Genomic DNA, 19923 nt, shown 5'->3' on the forward strand with positions numbered 1-19923 from the left:
TATGGTGTTCATTGACCTTGAGAATGCGTATGATAGCGTTCCCCGCGATGCAATCTGGAAGACCTTGGAAACGAGATGGATCCCAACTGCTTATATCCGGGCGATTCGTGATGTGTACTGTAGATCTACTACATACGTCAGAACTACAGTTGGAGACACCAAGGCATTCCTGGTGGAAATCAGACTCCACCAGGGGTCGGTTCTTAGCCCTTACATCTTCTCCTTGATTATGGACGACATCTATTATGTGAAACCAGACGGTGTTCCATGGTGTATGCTTTTCGCTGACGACATTGTCATAATTGCTGAAACAATAACTGAGCTAAATAGTAGACTGGCTACTTGGAAGATTGTTTTGGAAGAAAAAGGTCTAAGGATCAATATTGCAAAGACAGAGTATTTATGTTCAAACTTTAGTGGGAACCAAAATGATAAAGATGTAGAGGTATGCATAGAAGGTCACGTTCTCCCCTCAAAGGATTATTTCAAGTACCTGGGGTCTATGATACATAAAGTTGGGGGTGTGGATGATGACGTTACACACCGTATAAAGGTGGGATGGCTAAAGTGAAGGGATGCTACCGAAGTTTTGTGTGACAAGAAAGTGCCTTTAAAACTTAAGGGGAAATTTTATAGAATGGCAATAAGACCAGCACTGCTGTATGGATCAGAATGTTGGGCAATCAAGAAGGATCACGTAAGGAGGATGGAGGCCACAGAAATGAGAATGCTTCGATGGGCATGTGGTAGGACTCTGTGGGACATGACACCAAACTCTGTTATTAGGATGTCCTTGGGGGTGGTGCCTATATCCGAAAAATTGAGGGAGTGAAGATTACGGTGGTTTGGGCATGTCCTTAGGCGACAACCGTCGAATGCGGTCAGGAGGGTAGAGTCGATTACAATCAACGGTTCCAGAAGGAGAGGACGAACAAGGTGGAAGTGGGAAGACAGCTTGAGATCTGATTTTAAGGATTTAGCCCTTACCGAGGACATGACCTCTGATAGGAAAGTATTGAGACTTAAGACCAGGGTAGCCGAGTAGTACGAGTCACATCCATAGGGTGTATCATCTCTGTGTGCTTTTAATGTCTTTGTAGAAATTTCAATGACTTCTACTTTTTATACGTTTTTGTCATTGGAATTTTTGAAGGCTTAGAACTAGGGTAGCGGAGAAGTGTTACCTTATTTTAGGATTTAACCCATTTGACTTTATTCCTTCTCGTTGCTTACTATCATTGACTTCTGTGTATCATTCCCTTCAGGTTTCTTCTTTTTAATTTCAGGTGGGTCTTACGTTTTTGTCTATATGCAAAGCCTTTTTACGTAGGGATTTATTTGCAGGGATTACTTCTCATTACAAACGCGCATATGTAGACTACATATGAAGGTTGTTTCAACTATGTATTTATTTATTTATTTATTTATATATGCATTGCCTTATATCTTTATTTTTAATTTTCTGACTACCGGAGGTCTTCCACGGAAGCTGCTCTCAACCTGGCGTTGAGGGCATCCTACTACCCTACCTCCCCCTTACCCCATTGCATATTGGAATATGATTTTGTTGTTGTTGTTGATATAATGAGTTCTTTGTATGATTCATTTTGCCTCACTAAGTAATACTTAACTTGTGTTTATTTCACACGTAGGTTGAATACCAGCTGAGTAAGGAAATCATTGGATATCCAAGCCAGAGTTGCCTAGTCAGTAACAGTATGAAATATATGTCTACTTTTGATGTATTTTAGTTGGCATGTAATAGGTTTAGTAAAAACGCTCTGAAAATATTTGAATTAAACTGTTGTAAAATTGTGAATTGTTTGAACATCTCATTTGTTTGTTTAATTAAGTAATACATGTTTTTATTACAAATGAATTAAAATGTTTTATAAAAAGAAACAAAATTTTACAGGTTGTCAAAGAAGGAACGTTTTAAAAATTATGTGACATATGTACCTCATATACGTAAATGTATACGGGAGATGGGTGTTACATTTATTTCTATAAGAGCTACAGGTTTAGCCGATTCTCGGCCGAATCAAGTGTAATTTTGATGTAAAAAGAGTTTACATGCCACTAAGATGCCAAGGTTACTGATAGGGTATAGAATGAATATGATAAGATGTATCTCCTTACTAATTTAAGTATTATCTTTATGTATGTTGCAATAGATGTGTTGAGTTAATCGATTGATGGAATCGGCCAAGAGGGTAGTGAATTGGAAATTAAAATTTTGGTGGAAGCTTTTGCAGAAAATTGAAAGAAATTGCACAGCGATTTAGAGTGGTTCACCTTTCTCAACCAAAGTCTACGTCCATTACCTTAGCTATCCACAGTAAGGATTTTCCAACAAATTCACTAATTTGTTCTTTCTTTTGAGGCCAAAGAGATAACCTTGCAACTCCCTCAAGAATATACTACAATTCTTGAGAACACTCTTTCTCAAAGAGAAGATTACAAATTTTCAAACTTACAAGGAAATCCTCACAAGGTAGATTGTTTGCACAATTCTAGAACAAAGAAAAGAACACACAAAAATGAATACAATTGAGTACAAGTAGTGTTCTTGAAAGCAAAATGAATATTGAATGAAAAATAAGCTTGAAATGCTCAAACTTGAGGTTTGATGCTTTCTCTTTGATTCTCTTGATTCTTGTTGATTGTTGTTTCTTGTTGTTGATCAATGGCTTCTAAGCTTTTTTAAATACACCTTCAAATGATTCTAAACGTTGGGGATGATTAGTGGAGTCAATAGAGCCGTTTAAGCGTGAAAACAATTAATTAAAGCAGTTGGGAGCGTCAGTGCATCGATGCATACCCTAGGTGCATCAGTGCATCAGTGTAAAATTCAAATATTTTGACCGTTGGACTCTCAGTGCATCGGTGCACTAAGAGTGCATCGATGCATAAAATGCATTCGAAGTTTTGAAAAGCCTGAGTGCATCGATGCATAGTCTTGTGCATCGATGCATCAAATGCATTGAGTGCATAGATGCATGGTATGTGCATCGATGCATAAAATGCATTCGATGTTTGAAAAATTAATCGGTGCATCGATGCATGGATTGGTGCATCGGTGCATCACTTTGAAAATTTGATTTTAGGCTTGATTTTGGTTCAAAATACTTTGTGAAAATTGTTTCAAAAATAGTTTAAGTATAAAACACAATTTTACACATTTAGTATGGTTTAAAATTGATCTTGAAAGACTTGGAGTAATAATTTGATATTCAAGTAATTAAATCGAATATACTTAGAAAATCATTTGTGAAATCTTAAAACTCATTTAATTTAATTTTTTATATCGAAATATCAACATGTTTTCAACAATCTCCCCATTTTTGATATAACAAAACATTTGTGTAATTTTAAGATTTTCTTTGAAAAATCAAGTTTGAAATTAATTTTGAAATTACTACTCCCCCTTACTATAACACTTCTCCCCTTTAAAATATTGTAACACTTAACATTTCTCCCCCTTTTTGTTAAATCAACAAGACTCGAAAATATAAACAAGGTTGTAAAAAAATTTAGCCAATTGATTAGTAATATAGCTTAAGCTGCTAAGATCACAATCAAGAGAAACATTAGCCATTAGTTTCATAATCAATATTCATAAACATGTAATGGATAATTGGTCATAATGAACTAATACGTAAATGATGAAAACATTAATAAACAATAAGCTCAAAATGAAAATTCAAACCAAACCAATATATATTAAGTTTAAAATCCATAAAACATCCAAATCATATCTCCAAACAAAGTCAAACAATCCAAAGAAAACAATAATCCTCGAATATTCAAAATGTTTTAACAAGAAAAGTTCAACGAAGATCCAAAATAAAACAAGGTCTACTCGTCCATTGAAGGATCGGGAGGCGGAGGAGGAAATCGGGCTTGCATCTCAAGAGAGAGAGCATCCATATGTGCAAGCATCTCCCTTTGAAACTCCATCTGTCGAGCTTCCAAAGTGTCTAAGCGTTGATTTACTGCTTCGTGAGTAGCAGTCAAGTGGGATTCGATGGAAGCATATCGTAGATCAAATGTCTCGAAAAACGAATGAAAATATGGAGGCACTTGATCCTCTTGTGGAGCAGGCTCATCATCTGGTATGTGATCGTCGATGTCTTGCATAAGTTGTTGAAATTCAGGATCATCGTCAGCAGCTGGAGCCGGAGGAGGAGGAGGAGCACGAGAGGAGCTAGGAGCAGCTCGTGAGGAACTAGCTCCCTGAGTTTGCGTACCGGGTCTAAAGACCCATTGATTGGTTTCCTCGTCTTGTTTCCACTCGGCCTTCTTTAACGAGGTTAGATTGATTAGATTTTGGAGAGGAATGTGATTATCGAGAGAGACGTCTAGACCAAGTTCATATGGAGTTTTCTTTAAAATAGGCCTAATCATTACTCGATTAATAACATAACAAACGATATTTGTGGCTTCAGCCCAAAAATATTTTGGCAAATTGTTTTCACAAAGCATGGTTCTAGCCATTTCTTCTAAAGTTTGATTTTTCCTCTCAACAAATCCATTTTGTTGAGGGGTTCTAGGTGCTGAAAAATTATGGCTAATACCGTTAGAATCACAAAACTCAGTAAATCCAAGATTTTCAAATTTAGTTTCATGATCACTCCTAACACTAGTTATAGGGTAACCTTTTTCATTTTGGATTACTTTTGAAAACGTGATGAATTTTTCTAATGCTTCATCTTTAGTACTTAAAAATATAACCCAAGTGTATCTAGAATAGTCATCTACCAAGAGAAATGCATATTGTTTTCCACCCAAGCTAGTAGTCCTAGTTGGCCCAAAAAGATCTATATGGATCAATTGTAATACTCTACTAGTTGATACATCATTAATGGATTTAAAAGAAACTCTCTTTTGTTTTCCTTTAGCACAAGCATCACAGATTTTATCATTATCAAATTTTAGTTTAGGCAACCCTCGAACTAAATCACCTTGAATTAGTCGTTGCAAAACACTCATACTAGCATGTCCTCGTCTCCTATGCCATAACCAACTATCATGCTCATCCTTAGCAACTAGGCATAAATTAGTCATAACAATAGAGTCTAAATGCACCATGTAAATGTTTCCTATTCTATGACCAACAAGCATAATCTGATTAGGTGCAATGTCAATAACTTTACAACCATTAGTTTCAAATATGACATTCAATCCCTTATCACAAAATTGACTAATACTCAAGAGATTATGCTTTAATCCATTCACATATAAAACATTTTTAATTTTTATGGAAGAGGTATTACCTATAGTACCTATACCTTCAATGTGACCTTTTGAATCATCACCAAAAGTCACTTCTCCTCTATTTTTGGCGTTAAGCTCAATGAACCGGCTTTTGTCTCCGGTCAAGTGTCTCGAGCATCCACTATCAAGGTACCATGAATTTGAATTTGTTTCCCGTGCCTTGTAGCAATGCTCCTTTTCCTACAAACATAGATTAATTTCTAATTTTTGGTACCCAAATTCTTTTGGGTCCATATTCATTAGTTTCCAAAATCCTAGTCCCCTTAGGTATCCATTTGTGTAGGATATCCTTATCTTTAGTAGTAATGAGTTCTTTAGGAACCCATATATTTCTAATGATTTTTCCTTTAGAGGTTCTTCGGGGACCTCTATGATTATAGTTAAAAAAATTTCTAACAAAGTTGGATTTTGAATTTTTTTCCTTTTTCAAAACGTTTTGTTCCAACTTTATCAAAAGAAGCTTTAAGATCATCAATTTTCTTTTGATGATCATCATTGACCTTTTAAAGTAAATTGTGCAAATTCGAATTTTTCTTTTCAAACTCTTCTAATTTGATTTGCAAATCTTTGATTTTACTTTCAAGATCGCTGTTGGTTTTGGATACGTGTTTATTTTCATTTTTCAATTTTGAAACATCATTTTTATATTTTAAAAATAATTTCTCATAATCCGAAGTCAACCCATTATATTCCTCTAATAGCTCATCATAAGATAAATCATCAAATTTAGATGAGTTAGATGTTACCTTATAATCTTCCCCAAATGTCATCAAGCACAAGTTTGCTACTTCTTGTTCCTCTTCATCGAAACCTTCTTCATCGCTCCATATAGCCACATGAGCCTTGTGCTTATTCTTTGATTGACCCTTTCTCTTCAATTGTGGGCAATCATATTTGACATGCCCCAGCTTTTTGCATTCATAGCAAATGATCGTGTCCTTCTCTTTTGGTTTATTTTTGAGGCCTTCATTTCGTTTGAATTTTCTTCCTCAGTAAGGTCTCATCATTTTTCTAAACCGTTTGGCAAACAATGACATTTCCTCGTCATTTTCATTTTCATCCGAATCACTCTCATCTTTTGTGGATTTGAGAGCAACTCTAATGTTTTTCTTCTTCTCCTTCTCCTTTGGTGTCTCTTCAATCTTATCGAGGTCCACCTCATTTTCAAGCATCATTTTATGAGTGAGGAGAGAACCGATTAGCTCTTCAAGAGTTAAGGACTTTAGGTTCTTAGCCTCGATGATTGATGTCTTCTTGGATTGCCATGATTTTGGAAGTGAGTAAACTAACTTCCTCACAAGCTTCTCATTTGGAATGATCTCTCCATATTATTTGAGACCATTGACAATCATGGAGAATCTATCCGTCATAGCTTTGATATCTTCATTTGGTTTCATCCTGAAATTTTCATAGCTATGTGTTAGAAGACTAATTTTAAATTCTTTTACCTCGTTGGTGCCTTCATGAGTGACTTGTAGTTTATCCCATATTTCTTTGGCGGTTGTACAAGATGAAACTCTTCCATATTCATCTGGTCCAAGAGCACAAAATATGATATGGATGGCTTTGGAGTTGAGCTGGAACATTCTTGTCTCTCCTTCACTCCACAATCTTGGATGAGTGAGAGGTTTGATATATCCGTCTTCTACAATATTTCATGCTTCCATGTCACTTGCTTGAATGAAATACATCATCCTATTCTTCCAATAGACATAGTTAGCTCCATTGAAGAAAAGAGGCTTGTTGACGGGCATCAAATCAAGACTGGAGTCGGCGTTTGAAGTGGAGGCCATTGATGACTCTATTATAGATGTAACTCTTCCCGAATCAACTCAAGAGGCAATTAAACCTTCAAATGAGTGAGGCTCTGATACCAATTGTTGAGTTAATCGATTGATGGAATCGGCCAAGAGGGGGTGAATTGGCAATTAAAATTTTGGTGGAAGCTGTTGCAGAATATTGAAAACAATTGCACAGCGATTTAGAGTGGTTCGAATTTCTTAACCAGAGTCTACGTCCACTACCTTAGCTATCCACGCTAAGGATTTTCCAACAAATTCACTAATTCGTTCTTTCTTTTGAGGCCAAAGAGATAACCTTATAACTCCCTCAAGAATATACCCCAATTCTTGAGAACACTCTTTCTCAAAGAGAATATTACAAATTTGCAAACTTACAAGGAAATCCTCACAAGGTAGATTGTTTGCACAATTCTAGAACAAAGAAAAGAACACTCAAAAATGAATACAATTGAGTACAAGTAGTGTTCTTGAAAGCAAAATAAATATTGAATGAAAAATAGGCTTGAAATGCTCAAACTTGAGGTTTGATACTTTCTCTTTGATTCTCTCTTGATTCTTGTTGATTGTTGTTTCTTGTTGTTGATCAATGGCTTCTAAGCTTGTTTAAATACACCTTCAAATGATTTTGAACGTTGGGGATGATTATTGGAGTCAATAGAGCTGTTTAAGTGTGAAAACAATTAATTAAAGTAGTTGGGAGCGTCAGTGCATCGATGCATACCCTAGGTGCATCGGTGCATCAGTGTAAAATTCAAATATTTTGACCGTTGGACTCTCAATGCATCGGTGCACTAAGAGTGAATCGATGCACTAAGAGTGAATCGATGCATAAAATGCATTCGATTTTTTGAAAAACCTGAGTGCATCGATGCATAGTCTTGTGCATCGATGCATCAAATGCACTGAGTGCATCGATGCATGGTATCTGCATCGATGCATAAAATGCATTCGATGTTTGAAAAATTAATTGGTGCATCGATGCATGGATTGTTGCATCGGTGCATCACTTTGAAAATTTGATTTTAGGCTTGATTTTGGTTCAAAATACTTTGTGAAAATTGTTTCAAAAATAGTTTAAGTATAAAACACAATTTTACACATTTAGTAAGGCTTGAAATTGATCTTGAAAGACTTGGAGTAATAATTTGATATTCAAGTAATTAAATCGAATATACTTAGAAAATCATTTGTGAAATCTTAAAACTCATTTAATTTAATTTGTTATATCGAAACATCAACATGTTTTCAACAAGATGTCTGATTCTACGAATTCGAGAAGAGCGGATGGACAAGGGAGTAGAGATGGATCGGGTAGTGAAAGCTATTAAGAAAATAGCAAACATCCGATTCCGTCTGAGAATGCCAGTGCACCGGCACCTCAGAGTATGCTTGTTCCAGAGTTCATAGCTTTTATGCAGGCTCTCGATGCTATCTTGACATGATTCCAACCTTCTCCACCTCCCCCTTCTTCTCCAGTACCGCGAATGCTAATTCCGAAGGAGTTAATAAGTTTGGGAGCTCATGAGTTCAGGGGAGAAGAAGGTGGAGATCCGATGGATGTGGATGTAAGGTTAAATGATGTGATTATGATGTTGAAAAATCTACAGTGCTCCGATCATGAAAAACTGGGTGGAGCTGTATCGATATTTCGAGGATCAGCTCGGGTATGGTGGACAAACACGATGATGTATACGTCACCCCAACAAGTGAACTGGCAGTTATTCCAAGACGAGTTCAAGAACAAGTATATTGGGGAGCAGTTTATGAAATCAATGTTGTTGAAGTTTCTTATCTTGAAACAAGGTGATCGAGCGATGCATGTGTATGAGGCTGAATACAACAAGCTCAGCCGTTATGCTATAGAGGTGGTTTCTAATGATAAAGCTCGTCGAGATTGGTTCATTGAAGGTCTGAGTCCTAAGTTAAAAAAGATGATGTTGGCATTAAATTTTCCTATTCTGGAAGAAGTGATAAATAGAGCGAAGGCGATTGAAAGAGCGAAGGCGATTGAAAGAGCTCAAGAGGAGACTCTAGCAGCGGAGCAGAGTATGCAGACGGGAAAAATGATTGGGATGTCTTCATCTACATCTCATTCTAAGAGAGGCAAGGGCTCAGGTTCCCGATATATTGATAGAGCGGATGCTGCTGCTGCTGTACAGAAGTCTAAGCAGTTTCATTCTTTTGCGACGAGCTTGGGTAGAGCTTTTGGAGAAAAAGGTAACCAAATTCAAACATGTGGCAAATTTCACCATGGAGTATGTAGAGTGCTCTCTTGTGCTTGTTTTATTCGTGGAGGAATGGGTCATTATGCTAGGAGCTATCCATAGAGATCTGGTATAGATCAGTATGATCTGAGATATCAGTAGCAACACCTAATAGAAGTAGAGGAAGAGGAAGATCAAGCGGTCAATCTGAGGCTAGCCAAAGACAAGAGACCCGAGGAGTGGCCCGAGTATATAATATAAAGACTAGTGATGATCGGGATGATCCAGAGATCATAACAGGTACATTTCACCTTTTTGATTAGTCTGTTTTTGTTTTAGTTGACCCTGGTTCTACGCACTCATATATTAGTACAAAGTTGGTTAGAACTAGAGGAATTCCTTTAGAACCAATTTCTAGAATGATAGTGGTGAACCCTATGGGTCATAGTGCAAGGGTAGCATGGGTGTGTAGAAAATGTCCAACTAAGATTCAAGGGGTGATGTTTCTGGTAAACTTAATGGAGTTACCCTTTGATGAGTTTGAAATCATTTTGGGCATGGATTGGTTGTCTCCACACCATGGATGGGTAGATTTTCATCAGAAACGATTATTTTTAAAGGATACGAAAGGCTCTGAAATTGTGGTGATAGGTGAGAAAGCGAAATCCATGTCCAATGTGATATCGGTCATGACCGCAAAGAGAATGATTTCAAAAGGATGTGTAGCTTTTTTAGATAATGTGATAGACACCAGAGTGCCAGAAATGAGATTACATTATATCCCCACAGTTAGTGAGTTTCATGAAATTTTTCCTGGAGAGTTATCGGGTTTACCTCTAGATCGTGAAGTAGAATTTAGAATTGAGGTTTATCCGAGTATCGAACCTGTTTCTATGGCTCAGTATCGGATGGCTCCAATGGAGTTAAGGGAAATAAAGGCACAGTTGTAAGAGCTACTTGATAAAGGGTTTATCAGACCTAATGTTTCTCTTTGGGGAGCACCTATGCTCTTTCTGAAAAGGAATGACGAATCTATGTGGTTATGTATTGATTATCGCCAGTTGAAAAAAGTAACGATAAAGAACAAGTATCCTCTTCCGAGGATTGATGACCTGTTTAATCAGTTGAAAGGCGCAACAATGTTCTCTAAGATAGATATGAGGTCGGGGTACCATCAGTTAAAGATAGAGAAGTATGATATTTCAAAGACAGCTTTTAGGACTCGGTACGGACACTATGAATTTGTGGTAATGCCGTTTGGATTAACAAATGCCCCTGTAACATTTATGGATTTAATGAACAAAGTGTTCCAACCGTATTTGGATCAGTTTGTGGTAGTGTTTATAGATGATATCTTGGTACATTCCAAGTTAAGGGAAGAGCATGATGCTTATCTTCGAATGGTTCTTCAGACACTACGAGATAAGAAGTTGTACGTGAAATTGTCCAAATACGAATTTTGGTTATCTGAGATTGTTTTCCTTGGTCACATAGTATCTGCAAAAGGCATAAGAGTGGATCCCAAAAAGATTCAAGCTATAGTGAATTGGCAACCCCCAAGGAATATTTCTGAAGTTCAGAGTTTCTTGGGGCTCGCTGGTTATTATAGGCGATTTGTGAAGAATTTTTCAATGCTAACTCTGCTGCTAACTAAGTTATTACAGAATAACGTACCTTTTTTTGGACAGATAGATGCCAAGAAAGTTTTGAAATGCTAAAGAGAATAGTAACTGAGGCTCTAGTTCTCGTGCAACCTGAGTCGGGTAAAGAATATGTTGTTTATAGTGATGCATCCCATAATAGGTTCGGATGTGTGCTGATGCAAGAAGGGAAAGTTGTGGCTTATGCCCCAAGACAGTTGAAAAATCATGAGAGAAATTACCCGACGCATGATTTAGAATTGGCTGTAGTGGTGTTTGCTTTAAAAATCTGGCAACATTATTTGTATGGTGAGCGTTGCCATGTGTACACAGATCACAAGAGTTTAAAAAACTTGCTGACTCAGAAAGAACTGAATTTGAGACAGAGAATATGGATTGAGCTTTTAAAAGATTATGATTTGGTTATTGACTATCATCCAGGAAAAGCTAATGTGGTAGTTGACACGCCCAGTAGAAAGACTTTTGCTGCTTTAAGGCCTTTAGACGCGTGTATGTCTTTAAATGAATATGGTGCTTTAATTGTTGAATTAAGGTTAAGGCTGATGTTTTTGGATCGAGTTAAAGAGCTGCATGGTCAAGATAAGAAATGTTTGATGAGATTGGTGCAAGTCGAAAAAAGAGAAGCCATAGATTTCGAAATAATGGATAATGAATATTTATATTGTCGTGGAAAACTTTGCATTACTGATGATGATGAATTGAGGAAAGATATTCTTGGTGAGGCACATTATATCCCTTTAACGATGCACCCAAGTGTAAATAAGATGTATCAGGATTTGAAAAGTCGTTACTAGTGGCCTGGTATGAAAAGAGCTGTCACAGAGTTTGTTGCCAAATGTTTGACATGTAAGCAAGTGAAAGGTGATCATCAAGTGTCATCCAGGTTACCACAGCCAATATCCATTCCTCAGTGGAAGTGGGAGCGAGTCATAATGGATTTTTTTTCGGGGCTACCGTTGTCACCGGGTAAAAATGACTCGATTTGGGTAATAGTAGACAGATTGACCAAGACGACTCATTTTATTCCTGTTCGAGTAAACTATTCAATGGATAAGTATGTAGAATTGTATATAAAAGATATAGTTAGACTACACGGAGTACCGATATTGATAGTGTTCGATCAAGACCCAAGGTTTACTTCAAGATTTTGGAAGTCCTTGCATGAGGCATTGGGTACTCGATTGAACTTTAGTATATGTTTTTATCTGCAGACAGATGGGCAATCAGAACAATCTATTCAGATACTAGAACATATGCTTAGGGTATGTGTGATTTAATTTACGGGATCTTGGGAAAGGTATTTTCCTTTAGCAAAATTTGCGTATAACAATAGTTATCAATCAAGTATTAAGATGGCCCCGTATGAAGGTTTGTATGGAAGGAAATGCAGAACATCATTAACTTGGTTTAAACTGAAAGATCGAGACCTAGTTGGGCCGAATTTGATGAAAGATATGGCGAAAAAAGTGAAAATTATCCAGAATAATTTAAAGATAGCCTCAGTTCGCTATAAGTCTTATGCTGATTTGAAAAGAAGGAATCAAATTTCAAGTGGGGGACAAAGTATTTCTGTAGGCATCGCCTTGGAAGAAGGTATTGCATTTTGGGCGAAAAGGAAAGTTGAATCCGAGATTCATTGGGTCGTATGAGATTTTAAAACGGGTCAGACTCGTAACTTATTGGTTAGCTTTGCCTCCGGATATGGAAAAGATCCAAAATGTTTTCCATGTATCAATGCTTAAAAGGTACAGATCGGATCCATCTCATGTTATCATTACTGAAGAAATAGAGATATGACCATATTTGACTTATGAGGAAGAACCAATACATATCTTGGCTAAAGAAACCAAGGAATTGCGTAATAAAATGATTCTGTTGGTTAAAGTGCTTTGGCAGAATCATAAGGTATAAGAGGCTACCTGGGAAAGAGAGGAGGATATGAAAAAACATTTTCCCAATCTCTTTATTTCAGGTACGACTTTAAATTAGATGACGAATTTTCTTAATGGAAGAGAATTGTAATACCCCAAATACTGAATTAGGGACTTTATTGAAAGGATTTAAATAATAAGAGGACTTATTCGATTAAATGATAAAATATGAGAATGATTAGGATTAATGGTTTAAACTAAATTGTGACAATGGATTATTAATAGGGCATTTTGGTAATTTAAATGAAAGTGAATTTAAAATGCATTATAGTAAGGTATTCAAATTAGGGGGAAAGAGGAAAGTAGATACCAAAAAGCTATTTCCCTTTATCTTTTTCTTTCGCGTGGTTAAGCTCTCCTCTATAGCTCCAATGTGAGATTTCATACGGCTAGTTTATCATTTCGTTTTTTATTGGGTTTTGAAGCCTTGAGTAGGATAGAAGCTTAAAGAAGGATTAAAAGAGATAAAAACTATGGAATAAAGAAAATAATGGAGATTTTAGAAAATGGGTTTTGAAATGATATGTTAGTATTTTGGTGTTTATTGATGATTATTAGTAGTTTTCACTTGTCAATGTAGTAAATAAGAGATTAGAAGCATTGGATGAGTTTTAAAACAAGTTATAAATTGTGGTGTGATTCTTAGAATCAAATGATCTTGAGGGATACTAGATGTTTTGAGTAGTTAAATGAAGGAAGTTAGTATGGATAGTCAAAGAAGAGTTTAATAGTATTGTACGGTGTAAATATAATGAAATTTGACCCCATTGGGGGTGATAATCGAGTTAAAAACTGGAAATTCTGGGCATGGGTTCGGTACTGATAGAACAATACCGATACTATAGGCTAAATTGGGATGAATATGCTAAGTAGTATCGATACTGAAATCAGTATCGATACCAAAGGGGGAATATCGATACCGAAGGAAAGGTATCGATACCATTCAAAACAGAATGCAAAAATGGTATCGATAACACAGCATAGTATCGGTACCATAGTGTGGTAGTATCGATACCGTGGTATGGGTATCGATACTGAGAAGCCAGAAATTTTTAGATAGGTTGATATTGTTGTAGAAAAATTAATAATAGGTTCTATTGAGTAATGTTTAAGTGAAATTGTTAGGAAATATACTAACAATTTATATTGTACATGTATTTAATGGATGAATAACCGTTTCGACACTAAGTGTGCATTTCACGAAATTCATCCTATGTGGATGAATAAACGTTTCAACAATAAGTGTGTATTTCACGAAATTTATCCTATGTGGATGAATAACCGTTTCGGCACTAAGTGTGCATTTCAGGGAATTCATCATATGTGGATGAATAACCGTTTAGGCACTAAGTGTGCATTTCAGGGAATTCATCCTATGTGGATGAATAACCGTTTCGGCACTAAGTGTGCATTTCACGAAATTCATCCTATGTAGACGAATAATCGTTTCAACACTAAGTGTGCATTTCACGAAATTTATCCTATGTGGATGAATAACCGTTTCGGCACTGAGTGTACATTTCACGGAATTCATCCTATGTGGATGAATAACCGTTTCGGCACTAAGTGTACATTTCACGGAATTCATCCTATGTAGATGAAGAATCATTTCGGCAATAAGTGTGCATTTCATGGAATTCATAATATGTTTATGAATAACCGTTTCGGCACTAAGTGTGCATTTCATAGAATTCATAATATGTTTATGAATAACCGTATGGGCACTACGAGTGCATTATAAAGAAATGATAATGACTGGAAAATAATGACTTAGTATTTTATAGATAAGAGATAATGATATAATGAGTTCTTTGTATGATTAGTTTTGCCTCACTAAGTAATACTGAACGTGTGTTTATTTCACGTGTAGATTGAATACCAGCTGAGTAAGAAGATCATTGGACATCCAAGCCAGAGTTGCCTAGTCAGTAACAATATGACATATATGTCTACTTTTGATGTATTTTAGTTGACATGTAATAGGTTTAGTAAAAACACTCAGAAAATATTTGAATTAAACTGTTGTAAAACTGGTAATTGTTTGAACATCTCTTTTGTTTGTTTAATTAAGTAATACATGTTTTTATTATAAATGAATTAAATGTTTTATAAAAAGAAACAAAATTTTACGGGTTGTCAAGAATAAACGTTTTAAAAATGATGTGACATATGTACCTCGTATACGTAAAGATAAATGGGAGATGGGTGTTACACTTTACTTTTCAAAAGCTTACATCTTAATCCTTTAACTTCCCAAACCTTGCAAAATACTCCCTAACAACTCAACAAACGTCAACTAATCCAAATCATTATTTCAAGTATACAAGAACATTCTAATACTCAATCTAACCCATAGAACATTTTATAAAATTTTCCCAATAAACCTTCACCATAACCGAATTTCTCGAAGTAGCCCCCTAAAAATTTTCATTTGTTTTCATGCTTGAATCATCTTCTACATATCTTTTCCATTCTTTCCAAATCATTTACATAACAAAACCAATCAAATTTCAACATTTTCTCCTATTTGTTCATGATGGAGGAAAAATTCAAGTAAGTCCCTATAGTTGTTTTTAATCAATCTTCATGCTTATTTATGCTTCCATAACAATCATAAGATCCAAATTCAACCTTATTTCAACCAAATACAACTTCTCCTTCATCCACCAAAAATACATATTTTCTTATTTCAACATGAAACTATGCAATACTAATACCAATTTGTAGAGAATTTAGTTTAGAACAATTTCTTATTTCACAACTTAGTCCTAAATCTCACTAAAATGGATCGAAAATGAAAAAAAAAAAATTTCTTTACCTTGTCTATGGTGTTTCATCTAACAGTCGAAGAAGAAGGGGATTTCTTGAATTTTGTTTGCAAAATATCTCCTAATTTTAACTTAAAACCTCATTTAAAATAAATTAAAAATTATTTTGGCTCAAAAGTTAAAATTATCATTAATGAATCGTTATATTTATGCCCAATTTAATAATATTAAATAAATATAAAAATTCTATTTATCAATTTTCTTCTTTGCCTTTCCAATTTTTTAAATATTTAATTTAGTCACTAAATTACACCATTCCACCCAATTCCACTAATCTACATCAAATTCCACTTATTAAAATTATTAGTATAATTTTTCTAACCCAAAACTAAATTTCTTCAAATTTTTGAAAGCTTCTAATTTGATCTGGTTATCCGATTCAAGACATGACTTTATTGCTTTATAATTTTTAATACAAATTCCAAATCAAAATTTTGATTCCCAAGAAAACTATAATTTCGGGACAAAATATTCATTTATGGCCAAAATATATAATTTTTTAAAATTATATTTTTGGTCCCTAAGCTTTTATAAAGTTTATACTTTAGCTATTAAACTTTCAAAACTTATATTTTACTCACTAACAAAAAATTAGTGTATTACATGTGGTTTATTTTGAATAACATACAAGACACCCTTTTCAAAAAAAATACTATTATGAAATGTAAGGTTTACGTTTCTTAATTATTTAGTTTAGAATTGAATCATTCTAGGACAATTAATTATTATATCAGTCAAAATTTATCTACAATATTTTATTGAATATTCAAAAGCTTAAGAATATGGAGTATATCATTTTGGGTTGATAATAAGTTAACGGAAATTAGAACTTTTGTAGAATGTGTGCGTTATAAATTAATTAAAAAATTAAGTATATATCATCTAATAATTAATTAGACTATTAGAAAAATAGAACTTAAAACAATTCATTTTTATTTTATTTCTTCTTTAAAATATAAGTTGGACCCTCCAAACCATGTTTCTCAACATTTTTGTCTGATTTAGTCCCGTCCTAAGCTTAGAATTCCAACATCAGCGATTGCCTTCCACGTGTCCCACTAGTTAAATTTACCAAAAAGGTCCAAACAGATAGAGATGATCACCATTCCACTATCCATTTCCAAACAAATCAAAAAGCACTTCTTTTTCCACTTTTTCTTATTCTTATAGGACTAATTGCGTTAGGCATCTCCGAAGTTTGAAATATTTTGAAGTAGTCCTTAAATTATTAATATCATTTTAAATACATCCCTTTATTTATTTAATAAATTATTTGAATATTAAATATTTATTTAAATCTAACGTGAAATATACTTAAAACTTTAGATTAGATTTTAAACAATATATACTGTATGAACAATTTAGATATATCAAATAAAAAAGTTATTATTATTAAAATTTAATAAGATTACTTTTTAATATATCATACCTAAATTGTCAATATAATAATATAAAATATTTAAAATCTAGTACATATATTTTAAATATGTTTTGAAGTATATTTAAATTTATATTTAATTTTCAATTAATTTATTAAACTACTACAAAGTATTTGAAATGATATTAATATTTGAAAATGTTTAGTGGAATTAGTTCTACTCTTATATTCTATTCTTCCCATTTCTTAATTAATAAATATAAATTCAGAGATAAAGTATAGATACATAACTGTTCGCTTTCTCTTTCGTTTTAGATCTCACTTATTATTATTATTTTTTCTAATTTTTCAATCTCTAACAACCAAGCATTCCAGAGAGAAAATGGCGACTCTTCATAAATTCAAGCTTTTAGCAACGCAGTGCGCCGTTGCTGGAAGCCCAGGTAGTAGTCCTATAACCAGTCCCGTTCTCCATCTCCGCCGTCGCAAAACCTTTCGCATGCTCCTCAACCGCTCTTCTGCCACCGGTCGTCGTCGTTTTCACCGAGATCACGAAGACAGAGACATCGTTCTTCCTCCTCAACCTCCGGTGCCGTCAACTACCTCCAACTCCGACGGCAAGAAAAAATCCAACGAGAAAAAAAGCAGGAGAAAATTAAAGGAACTCTTCGTGGCGTCGCCGCCGTTTGAAGCGAGAGAGAGTAACAATAAAAGCTGTGAAGAAGAAATCGAAGATCCGTCACTGGTTACCGTTAGTTCTGGTGAAGAGCCTTCAAGTCGGGGCTCTGGTTCCCTCAGAACCGTAACTGCGTCGTTCCGGTATAGATTATTAAGGAGGGCTTGGCGACCGATGCTGGTTACTATTCCAGAGTGAAATTAAACTACATATATATTTTTTTTATTTTTGATAATTTTCGATTAAAATTAAATATGTGCAAAAAATGTAGCATTTTTATAATCGAATTTCTGGTGATTTTTCCTTGTGATTTCAAATTTTGATTTATTTTTCTCTTGAACTAAATACTATAAAATGGAATTGGGATTTTGTTTTATTTTATCCAAGGAATTGAAAATGTCAGTTTTGATTTGGAGAATTCACTATACAAACGTGCGCTTGACTCCTCGATGATGCTAAAGTGAGCCTGCCGGTCGTTTCGGATTTAATAAATTACATCTAGTGCATAAAGCGCCTTTCTTTTAGATTTAGTAAAACAAAATTAATTAAAAAAAGAAATAAAGGATCTTTTATGCAAATTGAAGTGGCCAATTTTATTATTAAAATAGAGGAAATATTTAAAATTAAAATGAAAGTTTATAATTAAATATATTATTAAAATATTTCTAATAATCATTTACATTAAAAATTAATCATTTACGACCATACATGGACAATACAAGGAAAATTCATTTAAAAAAATTGAACAAACGATAAATAAGAATATATATGATTGTATCGATAAACAAATTATAATATCATATCAAGTTACTGAAAGACCATCAACAAACGAAAACTAAAATCGAGCCTCGTGAAAAAATTATATACGAAGACAAATCGAGTATCTAAATTCAATTTAAAGGTCCAAATATATGGAAGATCAATCTAATAACAAATGAGTGTCCTTTTCATCAATCGATATGATATCAAATCTAACATTGAAAAAATTGAAAAAAGATAATGATCAAAACAGCTGAAAAAGACCAAAATCGTGTCAAAAAATAAGGGAAAATGTATTACAAAGACAACAAAAAACCAATCATAAATATACAATTATTAAAAATTTAAAAGTAAAATATAAATTAAAGATGCGATATAAGAAATAAAATAATAATAAAGAATATAAACGATAAGAGCCCAACATCAAGATTAATGTTGCGCGGACCTACAAAAATAAAAGAAGAAAGGACACTAGCGGTGCAAAAGAAATGAGACGAAAAAACTAAGACAAAGATATTAGGAAATTAATAACTTTAATGAAAACAAGTGTTGATATTTCTCTCGATTTGGTGAATTTTAATTCATGTATTTTTTTAATTTTTAATTTTATCTGAATTATATATAAATAACATGATTAAATTATATAGCTTTAGAATAATCAAATTAAATAATGGTTAGTACATTTATAATTTAACATAATACATATATTAATAATAAATGTAACATAATATATTAAATAATTATCATTTATATTAAGATTAAAATTTTATAAACATAAAATTAAAAATAATTAAATTTAGAATATAAAATTTAAATTCACAACCCACTACAAATAAAAGAATTTGACAAATTATAACAATACCCAAACATTTATTATTATTATTATTATTTTTGCATTTGTATAATTCGTTCAGAGAAATTTTTTATAATGACAAAAGTCTAATAATATTTTTCAACTAACCCCTGTTCTAGTATTTTAGTTTACTGTTACTAAAAACTTTAATAATGTTTTTTGTTAAAATTTATTTAATATAATCATAATATGTAACGTGTCAAGAAAAAACGATTATACAAATTTTTAGTTTTTGAATTTATTTTTTCAAAACTGTAAGTATCCTTATTTCTTAAAGAAATAAAAATCCAGAAAAATGTAAAATATTCATAAGAGTATAAAAGTAAAAACGATTATACAAATTTTAATTATTAAAAATAATTTTCAATTTTCACATTTTTATGATTTTATATTTTTGTTGTTTTTTTAAAAGAACATATTGAGTGATTTCAGTGATAAAACGAAATATTATTCTCTGCAGAGGATTTAAATTCGAGCAACTATGATTGTAAGGTGTGTGCACGCTTTATCAATATACTAAAAAACTTTTAAACATATAATATCTTATAAATACT

The 19923-nt window shown here is 33.6% G+C and overlaps 1 protein-coding gene across 1 annotated transcript; it reads left to right on the forward strand.

Annotated features, from left to right (window-relative positions):
- Positions 1 to 17463: 17463 nt before the first annotated feature.
- Positions 17464 to 17955, forward strand: LOC120158983. The gene has a single exon (XM_039169693.1). The coding sequence runs from the start codon at positions 17464 to 17466 to the stop codon at positions 17953 to 17955; it is 492 nt and encodes a 163-aa protein (XP_039025624.1).
- The last annotated feature ends 1968 nt before the right edge of the window (positions 17956 to 19923 follow it).

This window comes from Hibiscus syriacus, unplaced genomic scaffold (assembly GCF_006381635.1).
Source record: "Hibiscus syriacus cultivar Baekdansim isolate YM2019G1 unplaced genomic scaffold, ASM638163v2 tig00111338_pilon, whole genome shotgun sequence".
NCBI lineage: Eukaryota > Viridiplantae > Streptophyta > Magnoliopsida > Malvales > Malvaceae > Hibiscus > Hibiscus syriacus.